Below are 22,546 nucleotides of genomic sequence, written 5' to 3' on the forward strand. Positions count from 1 at the left end.
TTTTGGGTCTAAACTACTAAAAGACTGTTACTGGTTTTCTGTACAAGGTTCAAGCTTACTTAGGAAAAAAGACTTCTGGGGAAAAATAAACCTGGCATATTTTTATTGGAATTGCTTGTGTCCCACATCAGCATATTCAACACTGAACTCATGTCATCACACAGCCATTCCAGTGTCTGCTGAAGGTTATTACATAACTGAAAGGAACAGCACCTTTGAATTCCAGAGGGTATGTTCCCTCTGGAATTTGGGGTTGGACCCAACCCTGAATTTCAGTTGCAGTGTTTGACTGCACAAATAGTTATGCTTCTTACACAGAGCGTTTGTTAGGCTCCAGCTTTTTAGCTTGAAGTAAATTTTGGTGAAAAGCTTGCAGGACACAACCTTTCTTTCAGGAAAATCAGCAAGCCATAGCTGTTAAAAACCCTGACATCTTTTAGAAAGGCAGGGCATAACAGCCACAGCAGACCTTTTTTTGGGGGAGTGGGATGGATATTTTTTAAAAGGCTTTGTTTATAGCAGTTTTGGTAGCAGGGGACCAACAGATAGAAAATTCTAGTTTACTTCTGTTGGCATGAAAGCTTGGTGTTTCCTGTTTCACTTGTGATGCCTTTCCCTCCCCTCCCTCCCTAGCATGAATTGGGCTGAAAACAAACACTGACTTGAAGGAAATGTGTTCCAAGGCATGGGAAAAGAAGAAGAATTTTGCATCGTGTGAAGGAAGAGGGAGAACTTTGGTTGTGGGTTGTTGTGTGGTGTGTTTTTTTTGTTGTTGGTTTTCTTTTTCAGTGCTGACAGAAACAAAAGCAAAAGGTATTCTCTATGGAACTGAATAGATTGGCATGCATAGTTATTCTGCAAGTTTCAAGAGTTCAAATGTTTTTAGGTAGTAGTAATTCTTTTTCACATAACAAACAATCATGATTTGTTTGCCCTAAAATTGAAGAAATTGTATGAAAGACAGCTCAAGCCTTGACTTGAAAGTTCAACAACTTGTGAAAAATTAGACAGGTGATTGGTATAGCAGACTTAAATATCAAAGTGGCATAGTTTAGGTGCTACAGTTAGCAGAGGTTTCTTAACTGTTTAGTAGCTGTTTTCTTCAGTAATGAGCTGCTGGGGGGTTTTTTTGTAGATATTTTGATTGATTCCATTGACAGAATCAGATTGCATGTTGTAAAACCATTCTCTAAAATTATTTGCCACAGCTTTCTTGAGCAGCATCTTCCTTTTTAATCATGTAGCAAAGTAAGATGAATAAGAGCTCTATATGTTCAATGAAGCAATTAAAGGGAAAAATCAAGATTAAATACACTTGTGCTGTCAGCATGCACATCCTAACAAAAAGTTAGGGAAATGCAGATTTGGAAAGGTGAAAAATGTTAGTCTTTCACTGGCAGTACCGAATTCCTGAGCGTACGCTGCTGTGTTGTTCATTCTGTTTTTGGTTTTTCCCGTTCCCAGTTTTGATGTGATGCTGAAGAAAGCAGGATATACTCTTTAGGTGGTTCTTTTCAGTACTGTCATTTGGCCTTCTCTGTGTCAGGACCTGTCAGCACTCTTCTCATTGACTGGTGCTTCTTTATTCAATATAAATCTCCAGTTACGAGTTCCCCTCTTCCCTGAGAAAGTACCAGAGATAAGGCGCTGTAGAGTACACTACCTAATGCTCAACTGATGCCTTCCTTTCTTCCTTGGCTAGTTTTGGAAGGATTTTTCTTTTGCATGCTTCACAGAAGCTTCCTCGAGTGCAGTGGGGTTTTTAACCCATTATTGTCCTGCTATGAAACATGAAAGACAAATCTCCCAAGGGACCATAGTTAATCAGATTTCTCTATTAATCCCTTAGTAGATGTGTAGTACAGTCTGTAAAACCACTGTGGAAGTATGTTCCTGAAACTCAAATTGTTTCAAAGGCTCATCTCACTTCTGTCACAAGTGGTAAGAATTTATCACCCCACAACCTACTTGTATGATGCAGTGAACAAGCAGACTTAAACTTGAAAGAGTGGCACTTAAGGGCTTATGAATGTAGTTCTTTAAGTATGATGAATCATGACTACACCCTTACTTTTGACCATTTTGTTCCTAGAAGAATGTATATTTTTGTGGTATCAGAGTAGCAGTTCCAGTGAGTGTGAGTGCCATGGAAATATCTCCTGTTACTGCCAAGGCCCCAGGCTACATCTCTAATAACCCTGCTGTTTGAGTCTGAGCATCTTCTGGGAAGTGACTTGGCTGTTTGCTGCCTTAACCCAAATGAGTGTTCTTTGGATTGTAGGCAGCTGTTCATTGTAAATTAGCATGAAACTGGACTGAGATGGATCTTGTCATCAACTTAACACAGCCTAAACAAAATTCTTTCTTCTTCTACCCTGTCATTACCTCAATCCACTACTGAGCATGTTCTTCAGCTGGTCACAAGGCTGTCACCTAGGAGGCACTGAATCTCTTGCATCTTCCAGTATGCACATGGCAATAGCTTTCTGCAGACATTTGTTATGTGTAGGGTGAAATCTTCTGCTGAGTCTTGCACTGTCTATTTCTATGGTACTTTTTGTTTAAAGCTCAATTTTTAGAATTTGTTTCCATTGTACTTTTTCCTCTTCCAAAGCATGAAGCAGATACTGCTCTAACAGGTAGTACTACAAATCATAGAGTGCTACTAACACTTTTGGATTGCTTTCAGTACGGTACTTACTAGTATTACTTGTGTCACAGAACAACTAACAAACAAACATTAAAAGCATGGATCCTGAGGTATTTTAGAAACAAATGTGTATTAAAATCGATCTTTATTTAATTTTCAGTTGTTGCCTTAAACCTGGGTTGTGCTAATCCTGCTTTCCAGTCTGTTTACTAGATTGTGCAGTGATGGAGTCATAGAGAGAAGGCTATTCTGAGTTCTCAAGAGTGTCACTTCCTGGAAAATCAAAAGTTGATGCTAGTCACTCTAGACTTTTTGGGTTATGATAGGTCTAAGTTGTACCTGTGAAAAGAGTTTTGCTTCCTGCATGCCTTAAAAATAGGCTAAAGCTAAGAGGATCATCTTCCTTGGGTGCTTTTTGACACCTAACCCTTTTCAGGTATTACTTCCTCAGAGGTATCCTTTCTCATGCAAGATGACTTCTATTTGTGGGTTTTAGGGGTGATGTTTTTTTCCCTTTAAACTTTTTCTAAGCAGAGTCTTGGTGTTTGTCTCAAAAATCAGTTACATGGAGGGAGAAAAAAAAAAAATCAAATCCCAAAACTCACAGTCAGGTTGTGATGTGAAACAATATCTAAAATCATAGTAGTGGCTGTGCTTGGAAAGTAATTTTTGTCTTTGCCTTTTTATTTTTTTCCTTTCACAACTCGGGGGTTGTATTCCTATTTCAAACTGTTTCTCAGTCTTGCAATTCTTAGCTGATATAGCTAAATTATGTGCATTTGTTTTGCTGTTTCTAGACTCCTGCTTGTGGCCAATGTTAGCACAGGCAAATATTTTTTAATTTTGACACAGTTAAGGGCAGTCTTGTATTAGGACAATGTCTCCCATGTGCAGCAGTATCCTTTATGTCTGTACCATGTTACAAACCAGGTTTCTCTGCCTGTTATGGATACAGGTTACATTCTGAATTTAGGTTTAGTGTTTAAAATAGAACTTACACTCTTTTCTTTTCTCCTCAGTTTTAAGGTTGCAAAGGCCTAATTTGAGTGGCATGATAAAAGCTGTGTTGCTCTTGTTATTTCCTAGGTGTCTAGAAGGTGTTGGCTGGATTTTATTATTGGAGAGTATGACTGTTTCAGATTTCTAGAATTTGAAATAGGTGAAACCTTCTGATTTTTGCTGTGCTTTTCTGTGAAATATGCTGGTGTATGGCACACTGTGTTATTCCCTTAAATTCTCCATATGTCAATCCACAGGGCATTTTGCATGATTCTCTCACTCCTGATTGTGGGAGAGAGTCATCTTAGAGCAGACCATCTTAAACCAGGGCAATACAGAAAATCTCTTATCACTCCTGTTAATTGTGAATACATTGTGCCTGGGAGTCAGGGACCCTGTCTCTCCAAGTAAGCTTGAAACTTGACAGAAATTGGGCGTTGGGAGTTGGCATCTGTTAAAAGTGATTTTGCTTCTTGCTCGGTTGTCAGTGTTAGAAGCAGTGGGCTTCAGAGCAGAGTACTGGCTGTTAGCAGCTGGACCTAAGACAGTCTGTTCTTCCTCCACGCATTCTGAGCGATAGCAGATTTTCTGTTTCTCACAGGTGCTCTTAGTGCAGTTGTTACTCTCTAACAGGGCAGTGTCTTTTACAAATGAAGTACAGCTGTATTCCATACCGCTGCTGTAGTGGCTTTCCCAACACTCCATATCTCATGATATCTAGAGCTGGCTTCAATGCATTTGCAAACTGATGATTACCTGAAAATGAGATTTTTAAACACTGTAAAAAGAGAGGAGGTTTTTATGTGTGATCTTCTTACTTTACATCAATGAAGCTAATACCGTGTCATGTTTCTGTTATCTTGAGACATGAAAATATAATTGTTTTATTCCAGAGGTTAAGAAGATTATCAACAAAATACAGAACAGAGAAGATCTACCCAACAGCCACTGGTGAAAAAGAAGAAAACGTTAAAAAGAATAGATACAAGGATATATTGCCATGTAAGTCTGATTTCTGTGGTGATACAAGAGGAAGGGAAGTGCTGGTTACTCTTGATGTAGTTTTTGTCTTTACGATTATTGTGTACCTGTGTGCTCGTTTTTTGTCCAGTGCTGGAATTTTTACTGTTTGTCAGCACTTGGAGCACTGCTTCTAATGGGAAATTTTGCCCTAAAGCCACATGCCCTAGGTTATTTAACAAGGTGGACATAGTGCTTGCTGCAGCAGTGAGAAGGAAAGGCACATGTTCCTGTTTTGGTAGGGTATATAAGATGCATCACTTGCTGAAAAGTAGTGTGGTACTAAGCTCCACTGCAGCAAAGTAGTTTAAGTTTATTAAAGGTTTTGTGGTTGATTCGGTTTTTTATTTTCAGTTAGAATAGAATAGAATAAACCAGGTTGGAAGAGACCTTCAAGATCGTGTCCAACCCATCATCCAACACCACCTAATCAACTAAACCATGCAACCAAGCACCCTATTGAGTCTCCACCTAAACACCTCCAATGATGGTGACTCCACCACCACCCTGGGCAGCCCATTCCCATGTCCAATCACTCTCTCTGTGTAGAATCTCTTCCTAACATCCAGTCTAAACCTCCCCTGGCACAGCTTGAGAGTGTGTCCTCTTGTTCTGGTGCTGGTTGCCTGGGAGAAGAGACCAACCCCCACCTGTCTACAACCTCCCTTCAGGGAGATGTAAAGAGCAATAAGGTCTCCCCTGAGCCTCCTCTTCTCCAGGCTAAGCACCCCAGCTCCCTCAGCCTCTCTTTATAGGGCTTGTGTTCCAAACCCCTCACCAACTTTTGTTGCCCTTCTCTGGACACATTCCAGCAAGTCAACATCTTTCCTAAACTGAGGGGCCCAGAACTGGACACAGGACTCAAGGTGTGGCCTAGTTGTGAAGAAACACATTTAATGGCTGTAATGAAAAAGACAAGGGAAGTTGTTATTGTCATCCTATTATTGAGAGTGATACACTCTCCTCCTTGCTGGAATTTTGTAGATCCTGATCAATATAGCAAAATCTTGGTAGCACATAGGCTATATCAGGGATACTTGGTAGTTACTACAGTATTGAATGGCTGCAGCTAGAGTGGTAGATGTGCCTTTCTTCTTTGTAAGAATAAAACCTCAGTCATTGGGATCTGAAAGGGTGCACACATCGCAGTGGGGAAAGTGAATGAAGCTCCTAGTAGACATTGAGGGAAATTGAAGGTATGTTGTCAGTTACAGTGAGAATATCTTCAAGCATCCAAAGGTTTCAGGAATAAAGTGGTGGGAGATGAGCTTGACAGAAATGAAAGCCATGAGATATTCTGGAGGTGGAAGAAGGTTGATACTTTGCCTATCTTTTATAAATAGTGTGAAGAACCTAACAAATTTAATTTAAATGGAGATTAGTGCTACATTTATCTGAAATTCTCTATCAGAGAAAGCAGGCCCTCAATACTAATTCCCTACCAGCCTTGGAGTAAAGCATGTGCATGTCCACCTTACAGTTCACTGGTTACCTGAAGATACTAATTTGCAGTTGTGAACCGATCCTTTAAACTGTAAAGAAATATCCAAGCACTTAAGCTGGAACTTGCAGTGGAATATTTTTTTTTTAAGAATTGTATTCCAGACCTAAAATTCTGACGGAGCTGAGCTGTGTCAGATACAGGTAGGCAGGAAATGTTGGCATGTGGGGATTGAAACTGCTCTAGAACTTGGGATCTACTGTGCTGGGAAGATAGGAACCTTCGCCAGCCTATCGCTTTTAAGTGGAAAATCAGAGTAATTAAAGTAGTTTTTAGTATTAAGTCTGTGACAGGAGTGCATGCTTAGATTGCTCCTGCCTTTCCATTCTATCAATGAGTGTTGCGCAGTGCAATGTGTTTGAAGGGTTTCTCTGGGCCTTTATTTGAGTGCCTTGTCTATAGATCTGCAATCTAAACATCTAGTAATCTACACTTGTGCTTTTTTAGGAAGCATTACATGCTAACACAAACATTTTTTGTGTGTTATAATGACTCTGGCAGAAAATGTCACTGTCTTGGAAGCTTTTTGTAAAGTACAGCTTTATTTCTGTACGGCAGTAACACTTAGCATGTACTTCTTGTGGGCACGGCTGCCTGTTTTATTGTCAGTGATCTTCTGATTATAAAAAACCCCAGCCAACCATACTTCCTCTTTTTAAATTGGCTCTTTCTTTACGAGAGCTACATTCAAGATAAAAAACCAACACATTGAAGTTGTAGCACCTGTTCTGTGGTTGAGGAATTGATCCCAGGAGCAGAAAGTAATAGAAATTGCTTGGGCACATGCTCTTTCTGCAGATACTTCTGTTCCTCAGTTCAAAGGTGATTCTTATGTTTTTATCTGTATTCTAGTTAAAACAGCTTCTATTGTAGAAATAATTTGGGGATTTTTATATGATATCTAGCAAGTGTTGGTGTCAGTAGGAGCTGGAGGGAGTCATGTACCTGCCAACCACCTACCCTTCTTAGTAAGAATCACCAAGTTATTTCTATATTAAAGATACACTTAAGATTCTTTTCACCAACACAAAGAATTTCAAGATATTTAGCTTATTCTGTCAATAGGTAATAAAGGCTATTTTCGAGACTGCTGAGGATTTTGGGTTCCAAATACCTATTTTCATTAAAGATCTGCTTTCTCTGAGACAGTAATGCGTGAAATGTCAGAACCCCCTGAATGAGGGTAAATATGAGAATAGAATAGAATTAACCAGGTTGGAAAAGACCTTTGAGATCATTGAGTCCAACCTATCATCCAACACCATCTAATCAACTAAACCATGGCACCAAGTGCCCCATCCAGTCTCTTCCTAAACACCTCCAGTGATGGTGACTCCACCAGCTCCCTGGGCAGCCCATTCCAATGGCCAATCACTCTTTCTGTACAGAACTTCTTCCTAACATCCAGCCTAAACCTCCCCTGGCACAGCTTGAGACTGTGTCCTCTTGTTCTGGTGCTGATTGCCTGGGAGAAGAGACCAACCCCCCCACCTGGCTATAACCTCCCTTCAGGTAGTTGTAGACAGCAATAAGGTCTCCCCTGAGACTTCTCTTCTCCAGGCTAAGCAACCTCAGCTCCCTCAGCCTCTCCTCACAGGGCTTGTGCTCCAAACCCCTCACCAGCTTTGTTGCCCTTCTCTGGACACGTTCAAGCAACTCAGCATCCTTCCTAAACTGAGGGGCCCAGAACTGGACACAGGACTCAAGGTGCAGCCTAACCAGTGCAGTGTACAGGGGCTGAATGACCTCCCTGCTCCTGCTGGCCACACTGTTCCTGATACAGACCAGGATGCCATTGGCCTTGTTGGCCACCTGGGCGCACTGCTGCCTTCTGTTCAGCCTGCTGCTGACCAGTACCCCCAGGTCCCTCTCTGCCTGGCCACTCTCCAGCCACTCTGACCCCAGCTTGTAGCACTGCATGGGGTTGTTGTGGCCAATGTGTAGAACCTGGCACTTGGATGTGTTAAATCTCATGCCGTTGGACTCTGCCCATCTGTCCAGCCTGTCGAGGTCCCTTTGCAGAGCTCTCCTACACTCTAACAGAACACCTGCCCCCAGCTTGGTGTCATCTGCAAACTTACTGATGACTCAAACTGCTCATCCAGATCATTGATAAAGATATTAAAGAGCATGGGGCGCAACACTGATCCCTGGGGGACACCACTAGTGACTGGCCGCCAGCTGGCTGTAGCACCATTTGCCACCACTCTGTGGGCTCGGCCCTCCAGCCAGTTCCTGAGCCAGCACAGCTTGCTGCTGTTCAAGCCATAGGCTGACAGCTTGACCAGAAATCTGCTGCTTCTGATTTTGAAGTGAGCCAGCGAAGTGCCCAGCCTAGTGTTTGGGGGAATAGTACCAATCTGTGCCTGACCAATAAACCCCAGTGCATTTTGTGGTCTAATACTTGATGGAGTCCTCCTTGGCAAAGAATATTAAGACCTGCCCTCTGCTTTTATTATTGGTTTGCTTTCTCTAAATGTGCCTTTAATTCTGACCATCATGATCTGTGTTAAGTGTGTAACTACAATTTAGATTATTTCTGATGAATTGGCTTCTACTTCTCTGTAATGAATTGCTCTTGGATTTCCTGTAATTGGTACTCTGTTAACTTGAGCAGCAGAAGCACATAGCAGTAGGAGCTCCTCTGCTTATCCCTACCTTGGTTGCTTTACCCATAAATTAAATTGACTGACTTGATGGTGTAACTTAGATTTGGGAAACATTCTCTAATCCTTAGTTTCTTCTATACATATTTATCATGTTTACTGTTCCATATTGGTTTACATGTGTTGTAATTCCTATTTAAAAAAAACCAATTCTTCTTTTAGTTGATCATAGCCGAGTTAAACTGACATTAAAAACTCCCCCCCAAGATTCAGACTACATCAATGCCAACTTTATTAAGGTATGTGCTGCTGTCTTAATAATCCTTAAATTCTTGTTAAGCTTTTATTTCGTATCAGTGCACTTTTAACATTATACTCCTAAATAACAATGTAAACATGTGAGGGAAGGTTTTTCTTTTATTATGGCTCAAATGAATGTACAGTTTATAAAGCATTTGAAAGAAAAAAGGGTGGATATTACTCCAAGTGTATAATATTAAAAAGGCTTAATTTTAAAATGACAGGCAACAATACCTCTACCACAGGAAAATCCAGATATGATTGTTTTCAGGGATTACAATAAGGTGTTTGTCAAATTGCATATGCCAATGTGCAGTTCTTGCTGTTCATGAGAAATGTGGCAATGGAATTCTATCCAACCTTCTGAAAGAGAAGGCAGAATTGGGCTGAAATATGGTTAGACTTGTTTTCAAAGTGAGAATGTCTTGGACTTTCTTTGCTGTCTTATTTCAATGATACACCTACACAGTAATGCTTATTCCAAAAGAGGTGTTTTTAATTTTTGAGTGTTTAGGTTGAAAAGCTGATTATAAACATCTTCAAGCTTTATATTAAAAAAAAATAAATTGTTTTTTTGAGATATACTATTACTGGGAGAGGGAAACTTACATTTGTTCAAGGTGATGCTTTTTGGCAGAAAGGTTTTTAACTTTTCATCATGCAGATTTCAGAAACTTTATTTTCTGTTGCATTTTCTGACAGTACAGTAGTTGTTATAATCTTGGACCCCCTTCAAAATTTTTGCTTATGTCAATGGACCAATTTTGTATTCACCTTTCTTGTTGTATCAAAAAATAGTTCTAAATTTACATGCGTGTTTACCTTTTTATTCGGTGCACATTTTTTCTTTATAAACATTAATGGTACCTTTGTGCATTCCTAGGGAGTACATGGGCCAAAAGCATATGTTGCTACCCAGGGACCATTAGCAAACACAGTAATAGACTTCTGGAGGATGATATGGGAATACAATGTTGCAGTAAGTACCTGCTTAAAACCCAAAATTATTTCATGACACAGGAATTGTATCTTTTGCCTGAGGTGGCTTAGTCCGTTTAGTCCTCACATCATGTTTTTGTAGTTTAAATAGCATTCTGTATAACATTAGTATTAATTTACTCAATTTAATAGTCTAAGTTCTGAGTCAAAGCATTACTGAATGGCTGTGGAGTTATGCTTAGTAATGAATAGGTTGGTGCCTGGTTACATCTGTCCTATAGAGAACCTGACAGCTCTTGACTTCATGGGACAGAACCAGACACAGAAGCAGTATGTCAAACAAAAGCCTGTTTCTGTTGATGCTAGTTTGAGATTATTTACTGCAGCTGTTTAAAATGCTATTGTCAGGAGTTAGCTAAAATTTAGTTAGTATTACTAAAATTAGGTATGTTCAACAAAATTTTTGTCATTTTTTTGCTTTCTCAGATGCTTAAATGAGGGTTACTTGTTGGGGTAGTGTTGTTGTACTGTTCACATGGATGTATCTGAAATAAGCTTTACCTGGGAAATGTAACTCTTGTGTTTTAAATGAATTTTTGCACCTGTTTTAAGCACTTTTTGTCATTTTAACCTAGTACAGCTACATTTATTCCAGATATTTAAGTTTAGCCTTTACAGTCAGGATGAATAAATAAGGTATTTGTACAGGATTACAGTGAGTTCAAATTAACCTTAAAATACTATATTAATGTTGTAGATTATTTTGTGCAGGATACAACTTGGGTACTATTGTAGGGCATGCATCTGCACGTAGGAAAATAATATTAGTTAGTCTCTTCAGCAGTAAACAACTGAGGAGTATCAGCATCTGCCAAGGTAGAAGCAAGTTTAATCTAAAAGCAGCTAACTTGGAGAATCCTTTTGTTCTTTTCAGATAATTGTAATGGCCTGTCGAGAATTTGAAATGGGAAGGGTATGTACACTGTACTAAATCAAATGAGCAATGCCTGTGTGAGCAGTGTGCTGAGACCTGTGAAGCTGTAGATGCAGAACTGTAAAGATCATCTACCAGATAGAATGGGAATGCCTGTCCTTATGTTTGGATGCATGGAAAATGGTGCATGTGACTCCTTGGCTTTAGCCCAGTTGTGCTGTTACATTATTATCCAGGTGTAAGTGACACAGAAGTGTCCATACACAGAACTGTACCAATGGTCTTTTTCTGGTCACATCACTATGGGAGAAAATCTTGCTGTTTGTGGGATGTAGATCAACTATAAAAATCCTGAGCCCCTCAGAAATTCCTGTCATTTGATACAGCTGCAAAAACAATCTATCTTTGCAATCTCTCTGCTACATTCATAGGATCTGAGAAGGAATAAAAATGTAGTCCAGAGTTGTGAATTCCAACCTTGCACAAAAAATAATTTACTCTCATTGCTTCCCTCTATATGAGGCATGTTTGTGCATATGTAGGCAGCCATGAAGTTCCTGTCCGTCTAGGTGTGTTTATTTGTCACAGGGATTTTTGGGGGTTTGTTTTTCCTTTGGTATCCAAAAGGAAGTTCACTTTACTATCTTTAAAGAAGTCCAGCAAGGCACTACTGGGCAAGTGTTAAGGAAGAGCACTCAACAAGAGAGAGTAATAAAGCATTTGAGGTTATAATTTTGTTTGCTCTGCTTCTGTTAATCACATTTCAGTACAATACATGAATTAAATTAGGATTCTTTGCTTAACAGAAAAAATGTGAACGTTACTGGCCTTTATATGGAGAAGCAGCTGTGACATTTGGGCCATTTCGTGTTTCTTGTGTAAGTATAAAGATTTATAAGTTCAATTTGCAGGATTCAATGCTTTTGTAACTTAAAATAACTGTTCAACAAACAGTCGAAAACAAGTTTTCAAAACAAGTGCTTTTTACACATATAGAATAGAATTAAGCAGGTTGGAAGAGACCTTTGAGATCATTGAGTCCAACCTATCACCCAACACCCATCTAATCAACTAAACCATGGCACCAAGCACCCCATTGAGTCTCTTCCTAAACACCTCCAGTGTTGGTGACTCCACCACCTCTCTGGGCAGCCCATTCCAATGGTATATCACTCTTTCTATGAAGAACTTCCTCCTAACATCAAGTCTAAACCTCCCCTGGTGCTGCTTGAGACTGTGTCCTCTTGTTCTGGTGCTGATTGCCTGGGAGAAGAGACTATGAATAATATAATATGAAGATTCTGATAGCCTAGAAGCTGTACTTCTAATTACAGTGATCCATTCAGGTGCATTTTTGCTGGAAATCATGGAAGGGGAGAAAATAGAAGGGGGTGTCACAGGTTAGAGAGATAAGAGCTGACCATTGTACAGTAGAGGTGTTACAGAGGATGGCACTGGGAGGCAATCTGTATATGCATGGAGAAATACAGCAAAAAAAGTACTTTGAAATACTCTTAATAAATTTCAAGAAAAGAAACCCAGGTGTAAAGTTTGGGCTTTTAGTTGGGTTGTGTATGTTGCATATTGATCCTTCCCAACCAATTGCTATTTTCTTTATGTTTAGGAAGCTGAGCAAGCGAGAACAGATTACTTCATTAGAACATTACTACTTGAATTTCAAAATGTAAGTATTTGATAACTTCTGCTCTCAGTGGTTACAGAAAGGTTTCTAAAATTACAGAGGAAACTCATTAAAATGTCTTCACTTTTTTGTAGGTGCTGACTGTGTTTATGTAAATTACAAAGTTTAGAAGTGATGTTAAAAACTTAGTATGCAAGAACACAGTACTGAAAGTCTTTACTTGTCTTTTATGTGTTTCTTTGGTTAACCAAAGGTGTGGGATGGTCTTCAATAGCATGTGTTGACAACTAGAAAGCTTCTGTCACCCTAGTGAATTTCATGTCGTCATAGTTTTGTTTGGGATAAACAAACTCAATCAAGCTTGTGGAGACTCCCTGATTCTTCCAGTTAGCTTCTATTTGGATGAGGTGTGTGTCATTGTTAGAATTTCCCCTGTGCTTTCATTTATTGTCAACAGAGTTGCCCATCCATAGAATTTTATTGCCAGATGAAAATAAAGCAAGAATGACAACAACTTAGCAATATCTTTTTCTCCAGTGCTTTTCACTCTATCATGTAAAATGTTCCAAAAAGAGGAACTGAAAAAGATCATGAAAAACGTGGCATATTCTTGATTAACTTGAGCTGCGTGGACTTTTTGCTTGGAGAACTCATGCAAGGGTGAATTGTGTGCAGTATATTCAAGGGTTAGGATAGAATTCTGCTTTTAAAAATGAGTTCAAGACTTGAATTCTTGAAAATTTGATATTCTAGTGTTCAGGATGTAGAACCGGCTTACCAGACAGGTATTCATTGATACGGTTTGTTAAGTTGGCGGGTGTAAATGGTTACAGTTAGTCTCTTTAAGGAAGAATGGAGTTTATTCAGCTCAGTGAAAGGTTATGATGCAAACTACTGTGAAACATGAGACATACTGTAAAATGTGAACTGAGTATGAAATAAAAGCACTTGCATTCTCTTATGTGTTAAGGAATAATTGATTTAAGCCTTTCTTGAAAACGTTATACTAGAATGTCAGATTGGACAGTTGGACTTTTGACACTTCTTAGACTGGAATTTCTTCTGTTTTTAATAGCTACAGCACTTTCACAGGTCTGGCAAAAGTAAAACATCAGAAATAGTTCGTTCAGTTGGAAGATGAAATTAATTAGCATGCTCAAGAGGCCTACTATGTTGCTCCTCGGTTATCTGAACAGAAAGTAGCAGAGGTCTTGAAGCTTGTAACATTTGATGAAAAACTTCATATACCTCTCTAGGATATGCCTGGGAGGTTATTTGAAAATCCAGGTGTGACAACAGCAAGGAAGAGTGCAGTAGAACTAGTTACACTGTGGATGTTTTTGGTAATGATGAGAGAATTTGATATTTCAGGGATTCAGGTAGCTGAGTAACTAGGCTGTGCTAAAGCTTGTTTTGTAGCTTGTCTTCAGTACTCATGTGCCATCAGCTAACTGGAATAAAAGTGTACCTCCTGTGGCAAACACTGTCTGTATCTAGGCATGGCCTGACATTTCTTACCTGTTTTAATTTCCCTCTGTGTGCAGGCACCTCTGCATACACACACACTTGTTTTGCAGTGTAACAAAATAACAAAAAACATTTCCTTTCTTCCCCCTCCCCCTTTTGTTTCCAATGTAAGTTATCAGAATATGGTTGGAAAGAGAACCTTTTGGGATGGTCTTTCTCCCTTTCACATTTTAACACTGTAAGGATAAAGAATCTTTTAACACAGTGCAACATTGTGGATCCTTTTACCCACAGGAGAGAGGGGCTTCTGTGAACTGTCCAATAATGCTTTCTCCTGTGCGTTAGCTGCACTTCGGCAGTATTTCAGAACTTCCTTTCTGTTTTCTTCCAAGCTGTGGAGGTTTGGCTTTTGCTCTGCTTGTCCATGCTTAATCATGCAAAAAGTTAAAGGTTCATAGAACTAATTATTTCATGCAAACTCCTCAAATATGTATAATCATTAACAATCTTCTCCCTCTCTCCCCCTTAGGAGACTCGTAGTGTCTATCAATTCCATTATGTTAACTGGCCTGACCATGATGTCCCTTCATCTTTTGATTCTATTCTGGATATGATCAGCTTGATGAGAGAATACCAGGAGCATGAAGATGTACCCATCTGTATACACTGCAGGTAGCAAATATATTTGTTTTTTAAGTTGATATATATTTTAAAAGTCTTTAAGTCTAGACTTTTGATATGAGTTGCATGTAGCAAGTGCATCACTACCTGAGAACTTTTCTGTCTTCTGTATGATGATAAAATCAATTTCCAGTTGGTAAGCCTTTGCTCCTGAACAGCAGTTCCATCTTTGACCTGAAAATACAGATATGGTACTGTATTAGAAAAATGTGGCAAGTCTTCACACATGTTCTGTACTACTGGTTAACATATTTTAAACTTCAGGAAAATCCCTGGTGTTGAAGCAGGTATAACTAGGAATAGCGTGATGGAAGAAGCAATAGAAACATCAGGGTTAAAGTATCTTTCATGATTGCACTTCTGGTGTCCCCATCGTAAGAAGGACATGGAGCTGTGGGAGCAAGTCCAGAGGAGGGCCACAAAGATGATCCAAGGGATGGGACACCTCTGCTATGAGGATAGGCTGAGGGAGCTGGGGTTGCTCATCCTGGGGAAGCACCACAGGGACCTTACAGCTGCTTTGTCCAATACCTGAAGGGACCTACAGGTAGGCTGCAGAGGGACTTTTCATAAGGGTGTCTAGAGACAGGACAAGGGGGAATTGTTTGAAGCTGAGGGGAGTAGGGTTAGACTGGATCTTTGGAAGAATCTCTTTAGTACAAGGGTAGTGACACTCTGGAATAGGTCGCCCAGGGAGGTTGTGGATGCCTCCTCCCTGGGAGTGTTCGAGGCCAGGCTGTATGAGGCCTTGAGGAGCCAAGTCTGTTTGAGAGGTGTCCCTGCCCATGGTGGGGAGATTGGAGTGTATGATCTTGGAGGTCCCTGACAACCTGAGCCATTTTGTGATTCAATTGGTTGTGAAAAACTTGCACAAAAAACCTAGAATGTTTCATTTTCCATCTTTTTAGACACTCTAGTGTCATGTTCAATGAACTTAAAATGCTAGTTAAAAGAATGTTATTTTTTTTTCTCCATCACGGAGTCTAGAAATATAAAGCTCATAGTGTGTTTGTAAAATGCATAGGTGATTCTAACACCCCAACTTTATCTTCATAGTGCAGGGTGTGGAAGAACAGGAGCCATCTGTGCCATAGATTATACATGGAATTTGCTTAAAGCTGGGGTAAGGTATCTTACAGAAGAAACTTTATGGCATTTTCATCATTTCATGAAGTGACTGAGCTCCCAAGCGTTCCAAAATAGTGAAATGTTCTGGAACTGTTTTGGCAGGGTGGATGTTTAGTTTCATTAGTCATGCTTTAGTATGAACTTACATTCCTTTGACAGCAATTTTTTTTTATCTTTGAAGTCACTAACATTCTGAGTACCTTTAAAATTTTTAAATACAAATTATTTTGAATTCAACTTTTTCAATATCTCTGCTTGATCTTGTGCCTCTTTAAGCTTGATAGTTCAAATGTATATTTCATATAAAACTTTCTGGGCTTTTAGACTATGAAGCATCGTTAAGGTGGAAGTGTCATGTTCATACTTTCATTGGATTTCTCATTTTCAAAATACTTGAAATGCTCTTTTCTGATCTAAATTATGTTTGAAAATGTTTGAAAAAGCTCTGGAGAAATTGCCTTTTTAAAAAACAAAACCAAAAAATAACCCAAACACCACCACACCCCTCACCCCCCAAACCCAACCCAAACAAATAAATTAATAGCTGCAGTGTGGAAAGAACAGGTTGGCTGTACCTATGGAAGTTCAAAGTGATTTTATGATGCTGTGCTGACAAGCAGTGTAATTGACTTGCTTCTGTATTTCAGAAAATACCTGAAGAGTTCAATGTATTTAATTTAATACAGGAAATGAGGACGCAAAGGCATTCTGCAGTGCAGACAAAGGTATCAGTTGTTTTAAAATCCATCTTGATCATCTGAGCATACGTCAGCATCTTCTGTAAAGATCTCCTACGCTAATTTCTATCTGTTAACCTACTCCAGGAGCAGTATGAGCTTGTCCACCGAGCCATAGCACAACTGTTTGAGAAGCAGCTGCAAAAATACGAGAGCTGTGCCAACTGGAAGATTGCAGATGGAGTGGTATGTCTCTACCATTTGAATTTCGGTCAGCTGTATCTCTTAGCTTCTGATCAACGCTTGCCTGTGAAGTCCAGTTTTCAAGAGAAGTGTTAATGCTGTTAAGGCACCTACAGAACTTGTTTGGACTACTAATAATTTTTGCTGAGTAGGAAGGACTGAGAATCTCAGATGATTAGAGGAATATTCACCACCTACACCAAACGCAATTGCCATGAGGAAAGCAATAGGGAGAGTTTTGTATGGATGAAATGCTGGGTTCCAAGTCAGTATTTAAATTGGGAGGTGAGCCCTTACCTTGGTGAGGTGGCAGCAGTTGACAGCTCATCTGTTGCCTGTGTAAGGAAGCTTTATATTCTACCCTTTTAACAAACATAGAAACATACTTGGAAGACTAATATTCTTCAGTGGTTATCAGAGCATTTGATTTTAATTTCTTTCTTTCTGTGCTTCTGTTTTAAATGTCATGTTCTCTAGGTTTTTCCCCCTTATTTTGTGTTAAAATATGTTTTCTTGGCTGCTACTGAGCCTATGTGATAAATGGCTTTTTGGGTCAATATATTCTGTGTGTCCCCTACAGCCTAAAACTGTGTACCACCCATGCCCTTAGACCATTTCAGTTACCCAGTAATTTTATCTCTCTCTTTAGTAAATAGTTGGTGTAGGCTATATAGCTTTCTAGAAGGATTGAGTGGTATCTTCAAGGCCTTTTGAAAATCTGTAAGTAATTTTGCATCTGAGCTTATTAAAAAGCATCCTTTTACTTTGAGGGGTTTTGCTGTTTTGCACTGTGATTTCTAGGAAGTCTGAAATGTTTTTTAATTCACGAAAAAGGCATATCAGTTCATGCAGTAATGCTATATAGTCTTCAGTCATAGCAAGAAACCTGCTGGACTAAATGCTGTATGGAGGGGGCAGGCCGTTCTAATGTGGTACGGGTTTGGTGTGCAGCCTACATGGGCTGTGATTTATTTTTAGTAGGTTTGGGTTTTTTAGTTGTTTTGTGCTGTGTTCTTTTTGGTGTGTATTTTGGTTTGTTGGGGTGTTGGTTGGTTGGTTTTTCATTGGTTTGTTGGTGGTTTTTTTTTTTAGTTTTACTAAGGAATGGGCATGGTGGGGATTGGAATATGCAGATTTATTAGCTTTGGATGGAAGTGATTCCTAATTAATTGAGTTTTGGTCATCAACCAATAGGCAGATCAGTCTGCTGTACGGTTATTGCACTTTGATCTGTATCTACATTCTCACATCAAATAAAAAACGTCTCTTATTACATCATACATATGATCTGAATAAGGAGACATAATATGCTGATACTATGTCTGTGACGAAGGGAACTGCTGTCTGTGGCACATCTTACAGTATCTGAGTGGCTGAATAATAAACCAAGAAAAAATAGATTGTATGGTTAATGTGTTTGGGAGTGAGACAGGGAAAATCTAACTCTGAATATGCAGTGAGCGAGTGTGAGCTTTGACTTGTATTTGGATATGACCTTGGTTATAATCAGAAAGCTGTCAAAGAAATAGAGTTTAAGCAATTATTTTGAAACTAGTAAGAGCAAAGAACATAATGTAATTGTATGGATACCTTGGAACTCAAATACTGCCTGCAGATCTACTCTGCTTATCTCAAAACCATGTTACAAAATTCAGACACTAGAAATTTGGGTAAGAATCAAAGGTGTCAGAAAGCTCCTATCTAAAGAACAACCAGAACTAGAAGAAAAATGGCCTGCTGATGCTGCAGCAAGTATGGAATAGTATACAAGGTGAGGGTTTTCATCATGTTCAGTGGAATTAATGCCAAATAAAAGAATGTGCCTACTTTGGATATGCTACTGTTAGTTATACAGCAGATAATACTAAACTGAAGAGGAAATTTTCACTTACCTTTCATTTATTATATTTTTATAATATTCTTAAGAGTTGCAGTACTTTGTAGGGCTGGCTTCATTATTTTGTTACCCAGTTGCTGTTCCCATTTGAAGCAGTGTTTGGAATTGAGTTACCTAGGCTTTGTAAGCAGTGTTTGCCAGTAACAGCAGAGTAAGAAGTTCATCTGATCAACACCAAGGAGCAGCATTCATAGGCAAGTAACTCAGACAATCCTGAATTTGTGATCTTCCTGTGAACTTGCCAGTTTCACCCTACTGGAAACAACACTGTAAAAAGTCAACAAAAAACATAGTACAGTGTTTGAAAATAGACTTTTAATAGGGATTGAATGTCTGTTGGAGTTTGATCCAAAACCATCTAGAAAATGCGCATATAAGATCATGTAGTAATTGTATACTCTTACCATCTAGTTGTACATCTAGTGAGTGGATAGACCTGTAAGTCCTCATGTGCTGAAACCATTACATTTATACCCTCAGGATGAGGAAGAGCTTTCTTCGGATACTAGATAGAGTTTTTTCAACAATCCCCACAGTGGGCGAACTTCAGGGCTAAATTTAATAACCAAAACTATTTTGCTTCTTCCACAAACACACCACCCCCACCATCTCCCCCAATCTTTTTTAAACTATCAGACAAATCAGAACTGAGTGTTGGACTTGGTTCCCTTTCCTACTGAAACTCTTGCTGATAGTGTCATGTGTTTGAAGTCATGAACTGGGTCGTCTTGCCATCTTTAGTTTTGTTAGTACTACACTTGGGTTTGTGTTTGGAAGCTTTGAAACATACCTGAACTGATTAGTGTTGATTATCTGGTAAGATACCAGCTAGGTTTGTATCAGTAGAATGTTTTGTGAGCTGCTTGAGAGATATCTTCATGATCTGAAGTGAGCCATCATCATCTTGGGAAGTCCGAAGAAATTCCATCAAGTTGGATGTTCTGTATGTAGAAACAGGAAAATTGATTAAAAGATAAGCAACAAATATGTCTTTAAAAATATTTATTGTTGGATTTTGTCTCTTTACAGTACCAACCGTGTGTCAGTACTGCAAGTCCTTGGTTTACCCTTATCTACTTATAGTGTGTAATATTAATACAAGCTTCTTTCTCCAAAATAAGGCATTGGTGGTACTCTCAAGTGTCTCCTGGATTTCTTCCAGTAAAAGTGATAGAATTTTGTTGTTGCAGTTGATCTCAGATTTAGAAGCTGTGGAGGAATTGGCTGCAATAGAAAGAATGTTGGTATTGAAAATGTTATCAGTTTGGAAACTCTAAGTGAAAAGATTGTTGTTCAAATTCTCTTCACTGTTTTGCAGCTTAGAAAGAGATTTTTTGCCATTGAAGCGTTCTAAAAAAAATTAATTATCTTCAGAAGCATTTATCTTGTTGTCTGTGCCTGTAAAGTTTTATTTAATATGAATCATTGGAGTGCACCATTTCAGTCTGAATTATTTCTCTTATCTACTGATGCTCTGTGGTTCCCATGCTGCTTTATGATAAGGGCAAAAGGAATGCCTCGATTCCTTTTAAGGGAAACCATGACATTACTTCTGGAACAGTATTTGCAGTAAATTTGATGGTACTTTAACAGTGCAGAAAGCTTCTGAATGATGTTAAATGTTTCCACTGTGCGTTCCAAAAGAAAATTGGGCATTGCAATTCCTGGGCAGTTTTGAATTGTAGGCAATGTCTGTGAAACCTCAGTCTGTGGCCCTCTGTTTGCTCAGTTAGTGACAGCAGCATTTGGTACTTCATCCAGTGAGGAAGTAGGTGGGGAAAAGACTCACCCTCAGGAGATGATAGCACAATTTAGGTCACCTTAGCAAGTTGAATTCAGACACTGCATCTGCCAGGAAAACTCCTGGTTCCTTTACATTACCACAGGAACAGGAGTTGCTCTGTATTGTTGTAGCCCAGATGTAATCCACACTTGCTTGACTTTCTGGTCTTTTGATTTGTTGATGCAGGCTTTCATAGATGTGTACACGTTTCCCATCTATGTGTATATTTGTCTGTAATTGAACAGAATACTTGGATGGATTTTACTTGATCAGCATAGCTGCTCCCTCAAGTCAAGGATGTTTTAACTCTTGATCTGTTCAGCAGTTGATGCAGATGAAAGCAAATGTTAAGCAAAGTTTGTATTCCCCCCCCCCCCCCCCCCCCAACGTTTATTTAATGGTTTCATTTTTCCAGGGTGACAAGCTTGCCCCAATAGAAATGGTCTGTAAGAAGGAAAGGCACTGCACTGAGTGCTCAATTAATTGACTGAATTGCACATGAAAAAAAAACTAGTAATTCTCTATGCTGACCCTTGTGAGCTCTGCATGTTGTCCTGGTTTATCTAAGCCAATACTTTCAAAAATTGTGTTCTGCCTGAGGATGTAACATCTGTCTGTAGAAGCAAGAGAAGGTCTGCTGATGCCAGTAAGCTGTGATTAGGAAGGCTGGGAGGCTTTTTCTTGATACTGCCATCTGCTCTTCTCAACAGATGCAGTCACCCCAGTGAGATACTGCATTGACTTCTACACTTAAGCTGCCTCTGTTCTGCTCCACGCTAGTTTTTCTGCATATTTTCCAGTTCAGTTCTTTAGATAGATGACAGAAGGGGAAATCTGTGAGTTGGTACCACTCAAGAATGCTCAAAGTACCAGTTGTTCACTATCTTTTGGAACTCAGAACAAGTAAGAGACTCACTCTGAGAGTTCAGCAAGCAGTATCTCCTCAGTTAAAAACAGGAAGAGATCCAGTGGTAACAGAGCATGACTGCTTAGAAATGCTGCGGTGTGAAGTTGATATGAACACATTGCTTGCCTGCATGGCTTAGTGCATTAAATTTTTATCCTCTTCAGCCTCTCAAGTAAAATTCCTTCACTTTCTGGGGAATGAGTTGTATGAAAGTAAATGAAGTCTTCACAGAAGCATCAATCTGTTGAACGAATTAAGCAAAACAGTGAAGTAACTTTTTTTTGGGGTAACATTCTTGCTCCTAATTTCATGTAACTAGAACAGGGTGAACTGATCCTGATTTTTAACCTACTGCAGAAGTGACCGCTTTTGAACATGAATCTGTCTGACAACTTCCGACTGTATGAACCACTGACTTTTCTTCTGTGGTTGAATTTGAAAGTGCCGTCTTTCCTCTTTGTTGGGTTTTGTTGTTGGTTGGGGTTGAGGGATTTTGCCTTTTCAGAAAAAAATGCTAAAGACTTCTTTTTGTAAACTGTGGTTGTGTGTGTGCCTCAAACACTGGAGTTTACACATCTTTGCAAGGTATATTCATAACTTTCATTACTCGTAGCAAAAATGGCAATGCCTCTTCAGCTACTTCCTGTCTTAACTAGAAACAGCTTCATACTGTATGCATAGAGTTTAAAAACACCTTTGACATCTGTTAGGTTCTTTAATAGGGTTGAGCTTTTGAGGATTATTTTTTCCTAGTGGATTGTACAATTACAACAATATTTAGTCAGAAAAACTTGAAGTCGGACAAACAAGATATAAAATAATATTGTGAATTTAGAGTGGAATTTTGAAAGTGATCTCTGTGGCCAAAACTCTGTAAGACTGTAATCTTGCTCTTGAGCTGTTATCGTGGATCTTTGGACCTTGCAGTTGAAGTATTGTATGTATCTGCCTTACAGCCATGATTTTATTTTTTTTCTTTCTATCAGGATGAAAATAATACAGAGAATGCTGTCAGTTCTTCAGATGCTGAGAAACAGGATTCTCCTCCACCAAAGCCTCCACGAACCCGCAGGTAGTTAACTATATTAACATACAGTTTTGAGCTGACAGATGGGCATGCTTCAGAAATAGCGACTAAAACTACCAATACTGTAGGATCTTAAGATGCTCTG

The 22,546-nt window shown here is 39.2% G+C and overlaps 1 protein-coding gene across 1 annotated transcript in view; it reads left to right on the forward strand.

Moving 5' to 3' along the window:
- Nucleotides 1–22,546, forward strand: part of PTPN12 (protein tyrosine phosphatase non-receptor type 12) — a 61,138-nt gene that overhangs the window by 22,816 nt on the left and 15,776 nt on the right. The window contains exons 2-12 of the mRNA XM_054178048.1: nt 4,543–4,651; nt 8,999–9,075; nt 9,960–10,055; nt 10,950–10,988; nt 11,756–11,827; nt 12,574–12,633; nt 14,588–14,730; nt 15,796–15,862; nt 16,515–16,592; nt 16,692–16,790; nt 22,361–22,446. Coding sequence (XP_054034023.1) covers nt 4,543–4,651; nt 8,999–9,075; nt 9,960–10,055; nt 10,950–10,988; nt 11,756–11,827; nt 12,574–12,633; nt 14,588–14,730; nt 15,796–15,862; nt 16,515–16,592; nt 16,692–16,790; nt 22,361–22,446 — 926 coding nt within the window. The remainder of the gene's footprint in view (nt 1–4,542; nt 4,652–8,998; nt 9,076–9,959; nt 10,056–10,949; nt 10,989–11,755; nt 11,828–12,573; nt 12,634–14,587; nt 14,731–15,795; nt 15,863–16,514; nt 16,593–16,691; nt 16,791–22,360; nt 22,447–22,546) is intronic.

This window comes from Dryobates pubescens, chromosome Z (assembly GCF_014839835.1).
Source record: "Dryobates pubescens isolate bDryPub1 chromosome Z, bDryPub1.pri, whole genome shotgun sequence".
Classification (NCBI taxonomy): domain Eukaryota; kingdom Metazoa; phylum Chordata; class Aves; order Piciformes; family Picidae; genus Dryobates; species Dryobates pubescens.